At 36.2% G+C, this 18619-nt stretch overlaps 1 protein-coding gene across 4 annotated transcripts in view; it reads left to right on the forward strand.

The window, feature by feature from the left end:
• The window catches only part of PPP3CC (protein phosphatase 3 catalytic subunit gamma), a 91537-nt gene that overhangs the window by 32387 nt on the left and 40531 nt on the right, over positions 1 to 18619 (forward strand). For all 4 annotated transcript variants that reach the window (XM_082656230.1, XM_082656232.1, XM_082656231.1 and 1 more), the window contains exons 2-3: positions 9864 to 10061; positions 10397 to 10521. In XM_082656230.1, coding sequence (XP_082512356.1) covers positions 9864 to 10061; positions 10397 to 10521 — 323 coding nt within the window. The remainder of the gene's footprint in view (positions 1 to 9863; positions 10062 to 10396; positions 10522 to 18619) is intronic.

Below are 18619 nucleotides of genomic sequence, written 5' to 3' on the forward strand. Positions count from 1 at the left end.
TGGATGAGGGCATTATATTTTCAGAAACTTCCTAGGTTATGCTAATGTACAATTGGAGTTAAAAATCAGTAAATTATAGTAGTGCTTCTTAATGTGCACCTGAACATCTTGTTAAAATGCAGATTCTGATTTCAATATATCTGAGTTAGGCCAGGTATCCTGCACTTCTAACAAGCTCCTGGGTGATTCTGATATTTTTGATCCCCAGACTAAACTTTGAGGAGGAAAGAATTTTAGGATGAAAGGTTGAGCAGGAGTTTACCATATCTGAAATGAACATTTGGTGGCATAATTATCGAATTCAACAGTTGATATCTGGCTCAGACTTAGTTTCTATATGTCTCAACAATGGTGTATACATAATATATACCTCAAAGTACTTAATTAGAAATTGATGAAGAACCAAACCTTTTCTCTGATCAGTGTCTAGGGAAGAGGTTTTGTTTTGTTTTGTTTTGTTTGGATAAAATAGGGAAGAGCTCTCTGAAGAAGTAACATTTGAGCAGAGAATTGAGTAGAATGAAGGGGCTACCATGGCAGGTATGCAGTGGGCGTGAATGAGGTTCATGGCAACCAGCTCAACAGATAACCCAGCAGCTTTCACCACTGAAATAACAAAGATAAGAGTAGAAGTAAGTGAAATAGGGACCAGGAAAACAATAGAAAAGATTAACAGAATTAAGAATTGGTTTTTGAAATGATTAATATAATTGACAGACTTTAGACTGAGAATAAAAGAGAAAAGACAAATAAATAAGAAATGAAAAAAGGAGCCATTACAACTGATGCCACAGAAATATAAAGGATTATAAGAGACTACTGTGAACAATTATCCACTACAAATTGGGTAGCCTAGAAGAAATGGATAAATTTCTAGACACATTTAACCTATGAAGGCTGAATTATGAAGAAGTGGAAAACTCTGAACAGACCAATAACAAATAAGGAGACTGAATCAGTAATCTAAAACCTCCCAACAAAGAAAAGCCCAAGACCAGATGGTTTCATTGGTGAAATCTATCAAACATTTAAAAAAAGAATTCATACCAATCCTTCTCAAACTCTTCCAAAAAATTGAGGGGGAGGGAATGCTCCCAAACTCATTTTTTTTGAGGCCAGCATTACTCTGATACAAAGGCCAGATAAGGAAACTATAAGAAAAGAAAACTGCAGACCAATATCCCTGATGAATAGAGATGCAAAACTTCTCAACAAAATATTAGCAAACCTAATTAACAGCATGTTAGAAAGATCATTCACCACAATCAAGTGATATTTATCCCTAGGATGCAAGGGTAATTCAACATATGCAAATCAACAAATGTGATATACATCACATTAATGGGATAAAAGATAAAAATCATATGATCATCTCAATAGATGCAAAAAAAGCATTTGACAAAATACAGCATCTTTTCTTGATAAATACACCCAACAAATTGCATATAGAAGGAACATACCTCAACTTAATAAAAGCCATATATGACCAGCCCACAGCCAACATCATATTCATCAATGAAAGGTTGAAAGCTTTTCGTCTAAGATCAGGAGTAAAATAAGGGTGCTTACTCTCACCTTTCTTATTCAACATAGTACTTGAAGTCCTAGCCAGAGCAATCAGGTAAGAAAATCAATCAATCCAGGTCAGAAAGTAAGATGTAAAATTGTCTTAGTTTGCAGATGACATGGTCTTACATAGAGAAAATCCTAAAGACTCCACCAAAACAAAAAACAAACAAACTGTTAGAACTAATAAACAAATTCAGTTGTTTGAGGATACAAAATCAACATACAGAAATAACTTGTGTTGCTATACACTAACAATGCAATATCTGAAAAAGAAATAAAACAATTCCATTTACAATAACATCAAAAACAATAAAATACTTAGGAATAAATTTAATCAAGGAGGTGAAAGATCTGTACACTGAAAACTACAAGATTTTGATGAAATTGAAGAAGACATAAACAAATGGAAAGACATCCTATATTCATAGATCAGAAGAATTAATATTTTTAAAATGTCTATACTACCCAAAGTTGTCTGGAGATTCAATCCAATTCCTATCAAAATGCCAATGGTTTTGGGCTTCCCTGGTGGCACAGTGGTTGAGAGTCCACCTGCCGATGCAGGGGCATGGGTTCGTGCCCCGGTCCGGGAAGATCCCACATGCCGCGGAGCGGCTGGGCCCATGAACCATGGCCACTGAGCCTGCGCGTCCGGAGCCTGTGCCCCACAACGGGAGAGGCCACAACAGTGAGAGGCCCTCATACCGCAAAAAAAAAAAAAAAAAAAAAAAGCCAATGGTTTTTTTCACAGAAATAGAAAAAACAATCCTAAAGTTTGTGTGGAGCCACAAAAGACCCTGAATAACCAAAGCAATCTGGAGAAAGAAGAACAAAGTTTGAGGCATCATACGTCCTGATTTCAAACTATACTGCAAACCTCTAGTAGTCAAAACGGTATGGTATTGGCATAAAATAAAAACAGACACACAGGCCAATGGAACAGAATCAAGAGCTCAGAAATAAACCCTCACATATACAGTCAACTAATATTTGACAAGGGAGCCAAGAATATTCAATGAGGGAAAGGATAATCTTTTCAATAAGTGGTGTTGGGAAAGCTGTATAACTACAGTGCAGAAGAATGAAATTAGACCACTCACAAAAATTAACTCAAAATGGATTAAAGACTTAAACATAAGACCTGAAACTGTAAAACTCCTAGAAGGAAACATAGGGAAAAAGCTGTTTGACATTGGTCTTGGTGACAATTTTGGGGGTATGACATCAAAAGCAAAAATAACTGGGACTACATCAAACTAAAAAACTTCTGCAGAGAAAAAGAAACCATCAACCAAGTGAAAAGGCAACCTACAGAATGGGAGAAAGTATTTATAAATCATATGTCTGATAAGAGGTTAATATCCAAAGTATATAATAAACTCATACAACTCAATAGCAAAAAACCCAAACAATCCAATTTAAAAATGGAAAGAGGAACTGAATAGACATTTTCCCAAAGGAGACATTACAGATGGCCAACAGGTACATGAAAAGGTGCTCAACATCACTAATCATCAGGGAAATGCAAATTAAAATCATAGCAAGATATCACCTCACACCTGTTAGAATGACTGTTTTGTTTTGTTTTTTTTAATGTGGATACACTTAAAGTGGCCTTTTCTATCACCAATCATCTTTTTTTTTTTTTTTTTTTTTGGCTGTACGCGGGCCTCTCGCCGTTGTGGCCTCTCCCGTTGCGGATCACGGGCTCCGGATGCGAAGGCTCAGCGGCCATGGCTCACGGGCCCAGCCGCTCTGCGGCATGTGGGATCCTCCCGGACCGGGGCACGAACCCGTGTCCCCTGCATCGGCAGGCGGACTCCCAACCACTGCACCACCAGGGAAGCCCACCAATCATCTTTGAGTAACAAGAACCTCCTCTACTCTTAAAAAGAAGTACTGTAGTTTTATAACCCCTAAATGATCACATTTCTGGATAAATGGCCTTTTGATTCATAGTCAAAAAATATTTTTAACTCTATGCTCGTGTTTTGAGACCCTTTAATCCCTCTGTTAACCCTACTTTCTTGTTGGTAATGATTATAGTTTATAAAATAACATGCCTATATTAAAAATGAAGGAACCAGGAACCCCAAGTGACAATATGAAGAAACCAATAAAGTAGTAACTTGAGCTCTGACACTACTGACATTTTGACTCTTTTATTTAAAAATGCCTATTTAATTTTTTGAACAAATAAAATGTCTGGAATTACTTATTAGCCTTGTAATCACTTGAGTACCTTTTCTTTGAAATTTGAAAAATTGTGCTAAGACATGATTTTGGAAGGATGACAGCTTTATAAATGGAGTATTTAGAGAGGCAACACACAGCCACAGAAATGAAGGGAAACTTCCATGTGTGGTGGTGAGTGGTTTATTTATAATTTGAAAGGATGCAAGAATTGAACCTCTGTGTTACAGTTCAAATACTTCATAGTTTAAAGCATGGATAAGATGTTAGAGGCTACAACTTCAGAGTCCAAGTGTTTAAGTTGTATTTCTTATTAATGAAATCCTGTGTGCCATTAAAGGCAGTTTGAAATGAACTTGTCAGAGATTTGGGTTTAGATTATCATCCACTGTGAAGTGAGAAGTGAAGCCAGTTGAATATCATCTTTTGTATACATTAGACATAAGACATAATAAAATCTCCAAACTTGGGCTTAGAGACATGTATATGCGTAGTATTTAAGTTTTGATTCTAGTCTTATTCTTTTTTTTTTTTTTTTTTTTGCGGTACGTGGGCCTCTCACTGTTGTGGCCTCTCCCGTTGCAGAGCGTAGGCTCCAGACGCGCAGGCTCAGCGGCCATGGCTCACGGGCCCAGCCGCTCCGCAGCATGTGGGATCCTTCCGGACCGGGGCACAAACCCATGTCCCCTGCATCGGCAGGCGGACTCTTAACCACTGCGCCACCAGGGAAGCCCTCTAGTCTTATTCTTGTTCCCCCAAATCCACGTTTATCCAAACCAGTGTTACCCAAAAGTATGGTCCGTGGACCAATGTCTGTCCACGAATTGTTACTAACTGCAGTAAATACAGAGAGTTAGCATTTAAAAACTTTTATAGCAGCTTGACATTGGCACAACATCTATGCATGTGATCATTTTTCTAGTAATTTATTTTTATTGCATTTTACAAAGTATAGTTTTCCACTTGTTGATGCTGGGGTGGGGGCAGTTCCAACAGACAGTTTACAAAGCACTACTCTAGATCCTCTATTTTTCACTCAGAAATTCTGAACTCCGTGTATTCATGTGGCCACATAGGGGCTGGGGCAAGGGACATGAAGACCAGTAAACTATGACTATGTGATGACTGGGAATACAGGTGCTGAGTATCTGAGATTAGTGAGCATGAGATTTGCTTGGGGTACTTGTTAACCATGCGGAGGTCTGTGTAGATCTCCAAAGATCCTGATTCCACACGTATGAGACCTAAGAATCTATGCTCTAAACAAATGCCTCTGATCAGTTGATTCTGATTAATTTTGTTTCTGGATAGGTTGTTTAAATCAGGATACTTGAGAGTAAAAGGAAGCATTATTAATAATTACATCAGGACAAAATAAATAAACCAGGATACTCAGACATAATGGTCACTCTTGTCTGGGGCATATTTTTTTACACAGACGTTTAAAGTTTACTTGGAAAGTTTCTACTGTTTCCTTTCATTAGCAAACTTAGCTCGATTTCCTTTAGTCTTCTCTGGATTGTGGCTCTTCCCAGTCTTCTGTGAATCAATCTCAGCTAACGTATGTATAGAACTATCCAGTACAAGAAGGGAAATGGAATTCAGGGCTCTAAACATAGCTAGGGGTAACTTAGAGGGTGGTAAGACCCACTCCTTTAAAGTTGAAGATGCTTTTATTCTGATTTGAAGGGTATTGATTTTTTAAATAACCCTTACCATTTATGATAAAACTCTCCAGAAAGTGGGCATAGAGGGAACCTACCTCAACATAATAAAGGCCATATACGACAGACCCACAGCAAACATCATTCTCAATGGTGAAAAACTGAAAGCATTTCCTCTAAGATCAGGAACAAGACAAGGATGTCCACTCTCACCACTATTATTCAACAGAGTTTTGGAAGTCCTAGCCACGGCAATCAGAGAAGAAAAAGAAATAAAAGGAATACAATTTGGAAAAGAAGAACTGTAACTGTTTACAGATGACATGATACTATACATAGAGAATCCTAAAAATGCCACCAGAAAACTACTAGAGCTAATCAATGAATTTGGTAAAGTTGCAGGATACAAAATTAATGCACAGAAATCTCTTGCATTCCTGTACACTAACGATGAAAAATCTGAAAGAGAAATTAAGGAAACACTCCCATTTACCACTGCAACAAAAAGAATAAAATACCTAGGAATAAACCTACCTAGGGAGACAAAAGACCTGTATGCAGAAAACTATGCGACACTGATGAAAGAAATTAAAGATGATACCAACAGATGGAGAGATATACCATGTTCTTGGATTGGAAGAAACAATATTGTGAAAATGACTACACTACCCAAAGCAATCTACAGATTCAATGCAATTCTTATCAAATTACCAATGGCATTTTTTACGGAACTAGAACAAAAAATCTTACAATTTGTATGGAGGCAAAAAAGACCCTGAATAGCCAAAGCAGTCCTGAGGGAGAAAAACAGAGCTGGAGGATCAGACTCCCTGAATTCAGACTGTACTACAAAGCTACAGTAATCAAGACAATATGGTACTGGCACAAAAACAGAAACATAGATCAATGGAACAAGATAGAAAGCCCAGAGATAAACCCACGCACCTATGGTCAACTAATCTATGACAAAGGAGGCACGGATATACAATGGAGAAAAGACAGTCTCTTCAATAAGTGGTGCTGGGAAAACTGGACAGCTGCATGTAAAAGCATGAAATTAGAACACTCCCTAACACCATGCACAAAAATAAACTCAAAATGGATTTGAGACCTAAATGTAAGACCGGACACTATAAAACTCTTAGAGGAAAACATGGGAAGAACACTCTTTGACATAAATCACAGCAAGATCTTTTTTGATCCACCTCCTAGAGTAATGGAAATAAAAACAAAAATAAGCAAATGGGACCTAATGAAACTTCAAAGCTTTTGCACAGCAAAGGAAACCATAAACAAGACGAAAAGACAACCCTCAGAATGGGAGAAAATATTTGCAAACAAATCAACGGACAAAGGATTAATCTCCAAAGTATATAAACAGCTCATGCAGCTCAATATTAAACAAATAAACAAGCTAATCCAAAAATGGGCAGAAGACCTAAATAGACATTTCTCCAAAGAAGACGTACAGATGGCCAAGAAGCACATGAAAAGCTTCTCAACATCACTAATTATTAGAGAAATGCAAATCAAAACTACAATGAGGTATCCCCTCACACCAGTTAGAAAGGGCATCATCAGAAAATCTACAAACAACAAATGCTGGAGGGGGTGTGGAGAAAAGGGAACCCTTTTGCATTGTTGGTGGGAATGTAAATTGATACAGCCACTATGGAGAATAGTATGGAGGTTCCTTAAAAAACTAAAAATAGAATTACCATATGATCCAGCAATCCCACTACTGGGCATATACCCAGAGAAAACCATAATTCAAAAAGACACATGCACCCCAATGTTCATTGCAGCACTGTTTACAATAGCCAGGTCATGGAAGCAACCTAAATGCCCATCGACATACGAATGGATAAAGAAGTTGTGGTACATATATACACTGGAATATTACTCAGCCATAAAAAGGAATGAAATTAAGTCATTTGTTGAGACACGGATGGATCTAGAGACTGCCATACCAAGTGAAGTAAGTCAGAAAGAGAAAAACAAGTATCGTATATTAACGCATGTATGTGGAACCTGGAAAAATGGGACAGATGAACCAGTTTGCAGGGCAGAATTTTAGACACAGATGTAGAGAACAAACATATGGACACCAAGGGGGGAAAGCCGCAGTGGGGTGGGGGTGGTGGTGTGCTGAACTGGGCGATTGGGAGTGACATATATACACTGATGTGTATAAAATTGATGACTAATAACTTGCTGTATAAAAATAAAATAAAATTCAAAAATTAAAAAAAAATAACCCTTACCTAAAAACTTAGGACTCTCCTGGAACTTTCTTTTATGCATGTTGTCCCAAGCCAATCTTAATTCCTCTTAGTGTTCCTGGCTCAGCTGTGTCCCATTTCTCTTAGCTAGGCATAATCCCCTTGATCCATTTCATCCTTACTTTCATTTAACTGACTTATTTACTTGTTTTAAATAAATTACAACTGAAGAATTTGAGAGAAAGAAAAAATATCTTTCTAAATTTCCTCCTCAGGAGCTCTTTAGGTTGTTGTCACCTTTACTTACGTAACTTTTATGATATATAAGAAAAACGGGTTTCCTGTTTTGTAAGCTGTTCTCTGATTACAACTGAGTTTGGAGGAAAATGATTTTTATTAGTAAGTAATAATACTACTGGTAGAAATCAAGTAATATCTGTGGATCTCTTGTCTCTCATACTACCTCTGTTATGATACATTTTTGTCAATTCCAACATATTTGATTTTGTATTATTTCATCTTGTTTTTAGTTTTTTTTTTTTTTTTTTTGCGGTATGCGGGCCTCTCACTGTTGTGGCCTCTCCTGTTGCGGAGCACAGGCTCCAGACGCGCAGGCTCAGTGGCCATGGCTCATGGGCCCAGCTGCTCCGTGGCATGTGGGATCTTCCCGGACCGGGGCACAAACCCGTGTCCCCTGCATCGGCAGGCGGACTCTCAACCACTGCACCACCAGGGAAGCCCTGTTTTTAGTTTTTTGACCAATTTCTTTGATTTACAAAGTGGGCAATTAAAAACAATTTAGTAAAAATTTAAGTAAACTTGTTCAGGACTAACCTTCACCCTGTCTTATAGACTCACCAGATGAATGAATAAAAGACTCATCATAATATTTTATTTTTGTCTTATTTTAGATTTAGATTATCCTACTAAAATAGTATATTGATATTCCATATGAATTACACAAATTAAGACTAATTTGTCCTTTAAATTGAGACAGTTTTAAGAGGGAAAGGGGATGCTATTAACAGTTATACTAGGAGAGCAGCTGAAACCTAGGACTGTCCTGAGTAAACTGGGATGTGTATGGTCCCCATCTCAGGATAATATTTGCTGGTTGGATAGCTACTATGATATTTTCAATGGGCTTTGAATAGTCAAAATGAGTCAAATTATAGCTAAGAGCATTATAAAACTTACCATAGGACTTTCTTTACTTGTAAAAAATACAAAATGGAATGGCTAGATCAGGTCTAAAATTGTTTAAGTGCCTGTAGATTTCAACTTGGTTCTTAATAATACTTCCATAAAGCTAGAAGTGGAATAATCAGACAGTAACCACAAATTGAAATGAATCCCTCCTTTAAAACTTATGGTTTATAGACTTGTGGCTATTAGGTCACAGGGAATCTAAAGTAGACTACATTATAAGATAGGTAAAAGAAGAGGTGATAGCCAATTTTAAAATGTCAAAAAATTTTTTCTGTTCAAGTTGCTAATTTACCATGATGTTGTATATAAACTTTATATCCAGTGTACACTGAAGTTAGTTGTTAGAATTTCGAGATTAGAAAACACAGCTAGACCTCCCATACCTATTTTTCTCAAGTTTATGCTCTGTTACTAGAGCAAGTTATTCTGTGAAAGAGCTCCATCCTGTTAGTTGTGTTCTTGTTATTAGTAATATTTTAAGCAACTACCTTTTATTAATACATACGTACGTACATAAAAAACATCTGATTCCCCTGATCAGGAACTGAAGTCAAACTTCCAAGACGTGGTTTCATTAGGTCTGTTCTTTGGAAGAAATAAATACCCTTTTAGTGTTGTGATTTATTTTCCTTCATTTTTTTAAACCATAGTTTCATTTTTAACACATTTTCCATAGATAAAAGATACTCATATCATCTAGTCCCTTGTCTCACTTTTAGCTTATCTACTGAATCAACTTCAAGTCTTTCATCTTTATATGTATAACAATATATACACGCACACACACATATATCTTTTAAATGACTTTAACTGTGGCCTTTTAAAAAATTAGAATCGATCATCTATAATATATAGTATCTTCGATTTGTTTTCCTATGTAGTTCTCGTGCTGTGGATGTGAAATCGTGGTGATGCATTAGGTTTAATTTGTTACATAAAAGTAATGTGTTTATGGTTTTTCTCTATACCTTTAACTGTTAAAAAATTTTTTTTTCTCTCTTCCTAGCTGTCCCTTTTCCTCCAACACAGCGGCTTACTTTGAAGGAAGTATTTGAGAATGGGAAACCTAAAATTGATGTTTTGAAAAACCATTTGGTGAAGGAAGGGCGACTGGAAGAGGAAGTAGCCTTAAAGATAATCAATGATGGGGCTGCCATCCTGAGACAAGAGAAGACTATGATAGAAGTAGATGCTCCAATCACAGGTATGAGAAGTATTCGCATGGTGGTACTTAGATTTGAGCTAATTTGAGAAGTGATTACAAATAACCAACTAAAATGTGTGATCATTATTCTAGGAATTGTGAGCAGTCTTAGGGTTGTTTAGTATGTGTTATTCATTGAAGAAATACAATTTAAAATGTCTAATATTTCCAGTAGGACTATTTCATATTGATAGATTGCCTGCAATTATCGAGCAGTCCAGTCAAAAGCTAGACTGATTTAAGTTAAAAGTTAAACTGTGGTCCTATTGGTGTAATGACCTTTCTCTTCTAAGACATAATTTTTCACCTCACCCTAGGTCTGTTTTTTTTCCTAGTATGTGGTGACATTCATGGACAGTTTTTTGACCTGATGAAGTTGTTTGAAGTTGGAGGATCACCTAGTAATACACGCTACCTCTTTCTGGGTGACTATGTGGACAGAGGCTATTTCAGCATAGAGGTAAATATTAAACTGGTGTGTTGGAACTATCATATTATCTTTTTAAAAAAATTTCTTTCCATTCTTCAGTAGAAGAAATTAAAATGAGAACACACTGGCAGAATTTATAAACTTTGTTACTTTCAATAATTAAAGTGATAGAGATACGTTTTAATTGATATAAAAAGAACTATTCCTTTTGTTAGCCAGTAAAAATCTGACATATAGAAGGCTATGTTAACCCTGCTTTGCAAATAACTTAAGTGTTTACCAGCCTTTCCTCTTTGTAGATAGTGTACAGGCTGTATATAAATGATATAAATTGCTGTTCACCCTAAGTGGGGTTTGGATTAGCTCACCTTAATTATAAAACTATAAGCTGCTGAGCTACATTGAACGCTTAGATTAACTGCCAATGCTGAATAATCAGGCACTTAGCCTCTTGTAGGAATAATTTATGATACTGTTACACATAGGAAGTACATGTTCATTGAAGGAAAAAATGATTACAGTTAATGAAGTTAATGAAAACTCACAATTTATATATTTTGAAAATTGTATGATGACAGGAAAATGGTTAGATTTAAAACAAAGTATAAGTTTTTATGTACAAAAGATAAAACTATTTCAAAACCTAACGGAATGACTTGAGTACAGTGGAACCACAGTACATTCATATTTAATGTCCGTTGATTCAGCTGTACATGCTTGGCAAATAAAAGAGAAGTAACTTTTGAAATAGTGCAGGTAATCGAATTTATAATATCCCCAGAATAAGCATGAGATGAGAAATTGAGTCTGCTTGCTGTTCTTGCAATCTTTAGTTCTGCCTCTCCCTCGTAGTGTGGGACCCTCACTGTACTATGTGGTTAAAGGTTTATTGTTCATGCAGCATCACTCCTAAATACAAGTCAACCCTCTCACCTGGTACTCAACCAAAAAAGCAGCTGTGATACTAAAGCTGCCAGAAAAATAAACAACAAGAGAAATATATCTTACTCTTTAGTTAGATAGATAGTCTAAGTGCATGAATCAGAAAAGTTCAGTGTTATCTTGCCAGTGTCTCAAATTCATTTAGTGTCATCTATGAGTTCGAAAGTTAATGATAGAAGCTAAGGAAATAAGCACATTCTCCCTGCTGCTCAGTAATTTCCCAAGATTTCTAAATAGGTACCTGGGATGGGTGGAGATCATACTTGCAGACTGTAACATTAAAAGCTTCCCACATTCCTATCCACATCCTATTTTAATAGACAGTATGTCAAAAGTATGGGTGTTTGAAAGACTCACTGAATGCTTAGTTCTTTGTGTTTAGTAGCATGAGGAAGTTTTAGAGGCTGAAGAAAAGAATACAGAACTTACTGAATTTGTAATTAATTTTATTTAATGAAATAACTTTTTAAAAAAATTTTATTTATTTTTATTTTTGGCTGTGTTGGGTCTTCGTTTCTGTGCTTTGGCTTCCTCTAGTTGCGGCAAGCGGGGGCCACTCTACATCGCGGTTCGCAGGCCTCTCACTGTCGCAGCGTCTCTTGTTGTGGAGCACAAGCTCCAGACGCACAGGCTCAGTAGTTGTGGCTCATGGGCCCAGTTGCTCCGCGGCATGTGGGATCTTCCCAGACCAGGACTCAAACCCGTGTCCCCTGCATTGGCAGGCAGATTCTCAACTACTGCGCCTCCAGGGAAGCCCAGAAATAACTTTTTAAAAGGATAAATATTGTGCCAAATCATCCTCTGATTACATACTTTAAAAATAGTTTCAATGTATCAGTATATTCACAATACACACACACACACACACACACACACACACACACACACACACAGACCCACGATGAGTTTTGTACACATATGCCATATTCAGAATATTTTGTGTTAACATATTTTTTCTGTCACTCATCAACAAATGTTTCCTGAGTGCCAACTTTATGGCAGGCTCTGAGCATCAAATAATGAGTAGGATTCATGGTCTCTATGGGAGCTGACAGTCTAATAGAAAAGATTACTTATGAATAGATCGCTCAGTATGATATGAAAATATTTATTTATTTTAATATTTATTTATGTATTTTGGCTGTGCCGGGTCTTTGTTGCAGCATGCGGTATCTTTTAGTTGTGGCATGCAGACTTCTTAGTTGCAGCATGTGGGTTCTCAGTTGTAGCGTGTGAACTCTTAGTTGCGGCATGCATACGGGATCTAGTTCCCCGACCAGGGGTTGAACCCCAGCCCCCTGCCTTGGGAGCATGGAGTCTTACCCACTGAACCACCAGGGAAGTCCCCAAAAGTACTTATTTAATTATTAGCAATATTCTCATATTAGGACTGAGCACAGTGCCTGACACATAGTAGGCACTCAATATTTGTTGACTGAATGAATATTAATAAATCATAGTTTATATTTGGCTTTATCATGCTATTTGATGTTTGGCTAACAAAGCGTTTTTCTGGAACAGCTTAAGAGATAAATGAATCAAAACTTTAAATTGACAATGCTGTATTATACCAGTTTTAAAACTGAACTGTAGGATATATCTCATGTTTGTTGGAAGCCACTTATAGACCACTAAGATTATATAGATTTCTGTAAGCTACAACTTAGTCTAACATGATACAAGTATATACTTGAACAATAAATTTTTATCAATGTGCTTGATAAGCATGAGTGGTGATGTTTTTGTCAAACAGATGAAAATAAGGTGATGGTGTCCCTATTATAATTTTTTGTTATAAAGAGTCATTTTTTTGTAGAAAAATTGGGAAATGCAGAATCTAAGAAAAAAATTCTTACAAATAAAGTTATAAATGAATTATAATGAAATTACTGTTAACATTTTGTTGTATTTCCTCACAGTCTTTTTCTTCTTTTACATGTGTATATTTTTTAAAGAAAGTTGAGATCGTTGTGTGCATTCTGTTTTGTAGTCTTTCCCCCCCACTCATCATTGTCTTGAGAGCACTTTTCTCTATCATTAAAATTTCTCCAAAAGTATGATTAGTGGTATAAATACCGTAGTTTATTTCACCATTTCTCTTTGGATAATTTGGTTTGTAGCAGGTACTGCTTATTTGCCTACCTTTTCTCTCCTCCTTCCTTACTATCAAATCCCTGTTTTGTTCAGATAAATAGGATTGGGGGTTGTCAGGGATAACTAAATAGGTACCTGGGATGGGTGGAGATCATACTTGCAGATTGTAACATTGCACACTCTACCTATTTAAAAGTTCTCAGGGAGAACTTTTAATATCAGAGAGGGAAGGCCCTTATCCCAGCCCAAGGGAATGAATTCTGGTTGGTTTGAACTAGTCATGGCAATCCATTCCCTGTTACCAGTGACTAGTCCAGGGTAAACATGAGATCCTCTTTTGCCCAGTAATATATAAAGGGACTTCTGCATGTTGTGTTGTCATTGTTATTTGTGTGTGTTGTTTTGAAATTTTTTCTTTCCAGATGAAAAGACTCTTGCAAGGTGAAAGCTTTTGGACCCCCATTCCCCTATGTCATGTCAAATGTGGGTGTGTGTACTGTAGCAGCCATTTTGTGACCATGAGGAGGTGCTATAACTAAGAATGAAAAGCAGACCTGCTGTAAATAGCAGATCAAAGAGGGAGAGAGGGCATGATTTCTTGGTGAAGATGTTGAGCTGGTACACTAAACCTAGACATCTTGCCTCCAGACTGTTTGTTTTCTGAGATGTTTAAATGTCTTTATGGCTTAAGCAGCAGTTAATTGGATATTGTATCACTTGTACTGTAAGTGGTACAAGGTTGTTTTCCAGTTGTTTCCATTCTGCATATTGCTGCAATTAACATCTTTTTGAATACATCTTTAATAGCATTTCTGATATTTCCTTAGATTGGATTCTTATAATAGAATGAGTATTTTTAAGAATGTGAGCATTTCTAAGACTTTTGATATGTATTGCCAAATCGTTTTCACAGAACTTTATTTTCTCTTCCATACTTAATAATTTCTCTTTCCTTGAGCCTGTATGAGAGAATCAAGGCATGATGATATTTTTTTTTTCCATGCTCAGAGCAAGCATTGATCTTTCCTGAAGCAACGTGGGCTTTGGTAGTACACCAGGGACTGGTCCAAATGTGACTGATAAAACAGAATAGTAAAGTTTCACTTTTGTCTGAGCCTTTTGATATTCCTTCTTCATTTGCACCCATTATAAAGTACTTCCTCTGTGGTAGGGGAAGCTAAATTTTAGTTTCCTTTCATTGATTTTATAATAAGAGAAAGGATTAAAGGGAACCTTTTCAGCATAGGATGTGTTGTACTAAATGCACAGGAGCCACCAAAGAGAAAATGTTATCAGATGTTTAGGTGATGTAAGTGTTATCAGACGGACAACTAATGAACAGTTGTTGACATATAGAAACGATTCTTGAGATGGAGTAAAAATTCTGTTCACATAGGAATACAAACAGTATCGAACAGATTTTTTGATAATCATGACCTTTAATTGATGTGTACAAGATAATTGTACAGTTGCATACTGATGTATAATACGAGGAAATAAAACTTGAGATTAGAGGCTGAGAAGTATATCAACCAAATTACATTGTAGTGTGGATGGGCATTATAACTCATTACTTCAAAAAGTTTAGTTGATCATTACAGGAGGCAGAGATAAAGACCAAATAATTCAAAAGATATATCATGTTCTTGGTTGGGAAAGGTAAGTAGGAAGAGAGAAAGTGCTTTCTATGTTTATATATGAATTTAATGTAATTTTTCCTTGGAATATTTTGTGAAATTTGAAATATTATGTTGAAAACAAAAGTCAACCAAAAAAAGGAAAAAGCCATCCAATTATATTCGTATGTGTCTATATATTTACATTTTATAGTGTTTATTTTGCAAGGTGTGTCTCAAAATGTACATTATTTTGATCCAACAATTTCATTTTTGAGAAACTATACTGCAGATGTACTCATAATTATGTACAATGACATATGAATGGTTTGCCACAATAGTTGAGAAGTTCTACTGGCATTTAATGAGCAGGGTTCAGGAATACAAAACATCCTGCAACAAAGAATTATGCTTGTTAATAGTACCTAAGTTGAGAGGCATTGTTAAATTCTGGGGATGCGGAGATAAACAAGCAAAGCCAAGTCCTTTATTATTTTGTTTTGTTTTTTTAATATTTATTTATTTATTTGGTTGCACCGGGTCTTAGTTGTGTCAGGTGGGCTCCTTAGTTGCGGCGGTCAGGCTTCTTAGTTGTGGCATGCATGTGGGATCTAGTTCCTGACCAGAGATCGAACTCGGGCCCCCTGCATTGGGAGTGCGGAGTCTTAACCACTGCGACACCAGGGAAGTCCCTACTGTGTTTCCTAGTGAGAGAGATGGCATCTTATATTTGCTTAGTGTCTATGAAAATCAAATCAGAGTAAGGGACAAAAGGGGGACAGGAGTAGCTAATTTAGTTGGAGATCAGGGAAGTCCTATCTGAAGAGGTAATATTTGAACAAAAACTTGAATGACCTGAGGGAATGAGCCATGCATAGATGGAGGGGTGGGGTGAGTACATCTCAGGCAAAGGGCATATCAAGTGTAAAAGCTCTGAGGAAGGAGCAAGCCTAAGGCAGCCCAGGAATAGAAACAAGGTCAGTGTGGCTAGACAGAATGAGTAAGGGGACAATGTAGACAGTGTATCAGAGACATAGGCAGGGTTTACATGATGTCAGGCCTTGCAAACCATGGTAGAGTTTGGGTTTTATTCTGAATGCAGTGGGAAGCCATTAGAGCTTTTTTGTTTGTTTATTTGTTTGTTAAGCATGGAAGTGACATATTCACATTTATTTATGTTTTAAAACAATTACTCTGGCTGTTACGTGGTGGACTGACTATGGGAGCCCAGAAAGACTAGTTAGTAATCTTATCCAGTAAGCATAGGCAGGAGATGTTGGTGACTTAGAGTAGGCATTTTGAGAAGCATTTGGATTCAGGATTTTGAAGTCTTTCCTTTCAAAAAGGAGGGAAATCTTGGTTGAATTAAGCTCCTAAGGTCATGGCACATTTATTACTAGTCTTTTCTAAGTCCCTCTATTGTTTTGTTTTGTTTTTCTTATCTGTGACCTCTATTTTCCTTACTCCCTCTCCCAACTATACATGTTGCTATTGTATTTAGTATATGCCTCAGAATACATATATTATTAATTTTTTAATATATAACGTTTTGGTGGGAAAAATATTTTAATTTTACATAAATGTTATGGTGCTATTCAGTCGTTCTCAAACTTTAGCATGCATCATAATTACCTGGAGGGCTTGTTCAAAAACAGATTGCTGGAGCCCACCCAGAATTTCTGATTCTTTAGGTCTGGAATGGACCCTGAGAATGTATATTCTAACAAGTTCCTGTGTGATGCTGATGTACCACACTTTGATATGAATGTGACCACCCTGAGAATCACTGCTGTAGCTGTCTTTCTGTTGATTTTTGTTTTTACATGTCAGTATGTTTTTAAGATCTATCTGGGTTTCTGTCTGCTCCATAGTATCCCATAGTATACATCTATGACATTTTAGTTCTCTGTTCTCAGTGGTGGACACTAGGTTGCCTCCAGTTTCTTTCTATCATGAACACTGCTGTGAAGCACACCCTTATATAAATCCACTTATGGTCCCATGTTTTAGTTTCTCTATGGTTTATGAACAAGAGTGGGATTGCTAGGGGAAAGGGTACCTACCTTCATATAACACTTGAACTGATTATTGTAGATCAGTCTTCAGAACAGCTGTACCAGTTTATACTCCTACCAGTAGCACCTAAGAGTTCATATTTCCTCCTGTCCCTCTTCCAGAATTTGGTTTTATCTCATTTTCTAATATTTACCAAAATGATAAAGTAGTATCTTATTGTCATTTCAATTAATATTTCTTTAATTACTAATGACACTGAGCATCTTCTCATATATTAGCCATTCCACCCATACAATCACTGTTAAGAGTTTCTTGTATGACATTTCAGAGATAGGTTAAGCATATACAAACATATTTGCATATCTGTTTTAAAAAATAAATGTACTTATTAAGGTACATTGCCCTTTAAGTGCTGCTTTATCTGGGTCCCACAGATTTTGACATGTATTGTTTTTATTATCATTCAGCATTTTTTAAAGAATTATCTTTAAACCCTAAGACAATGAAGCAGTATGTTTTTTGTTTCCAGTCATGTGGGATTTTTTTAGAGTTAGTATTTTGTTACTGATTCTAATTAGCATAATTTAATTAGAGAACATAATCTGAATAATATTCATTCTTTGGAATTTATTGAGACTCCCTTTGGAATTTATTGTGGTACCCAGTAGATTTTTGTGACTATCCCATATATACTTGAAAATAATGCATTCTGTACTTGTTCACTTGTTCTCTATAAGTTTGATTATTTTTGTTTGCTTGAACTATGATTTTTTGGGTCTGCGTCAAAATCTCCAGCTACAGTTATTGATTTATCTGTTTCTCACAATAGTTCTGTCAATTTTTGCTTATGTTTTGAAGCTGTATATGAATGAGATATGTATATTTTATGATTAGACTATACGATTGATTTTCATTATTCACGGATTCTGTATTTGTATATATGCCTCCCTACTAAAATTTATTTGTAATCCCCAAATCAATACACATAGTGATTTTGAGGTCCTAGGCCCTCTCAGCAGAAGGATCTAGGAGATATATATACGTATGCATATATATATATATATATACACGCATATGTATATATATGTACACACACACACTATATATATATATATATGTAGCTTGGTTATATATAGCGTGTGTATATATATATATATATTATATATTATATACATATATAACTTGGGTTAGTTCTCCCCCATCCCATCCCTTTCTTTGTTACTTTGTTATCCATTTATAATACAGTTAGGCTCATTTGTTACTGTTCATATTATATTTGGGGTTTCTATCACATGCTGGTTGATTTAAATACTTATTTTGAGTAATTTTAATACCCAAATAATTTTAATTACTGTGGTTCTAGAGGTCAAACCTATCTGAAGAGGTATGCTTTGAGAAGTGTCACTCCGGCCTTATCCCTCCTAACCTGTTCCCAGTCCCCACTTCTTTCCACCCATTTC

The sequence above is a fragment of the Grampus griseus genome (genome assembly GCF_964374135.1).
Source record: "Grampus griseus genome assembly, chromosome: 6".
Taxonomy (NCBI): Eukaryota; Metazoa; Chordata; class Mammalia; order Artiodactyla; family Delphinidae; genus Grampus; species Grampus griseus.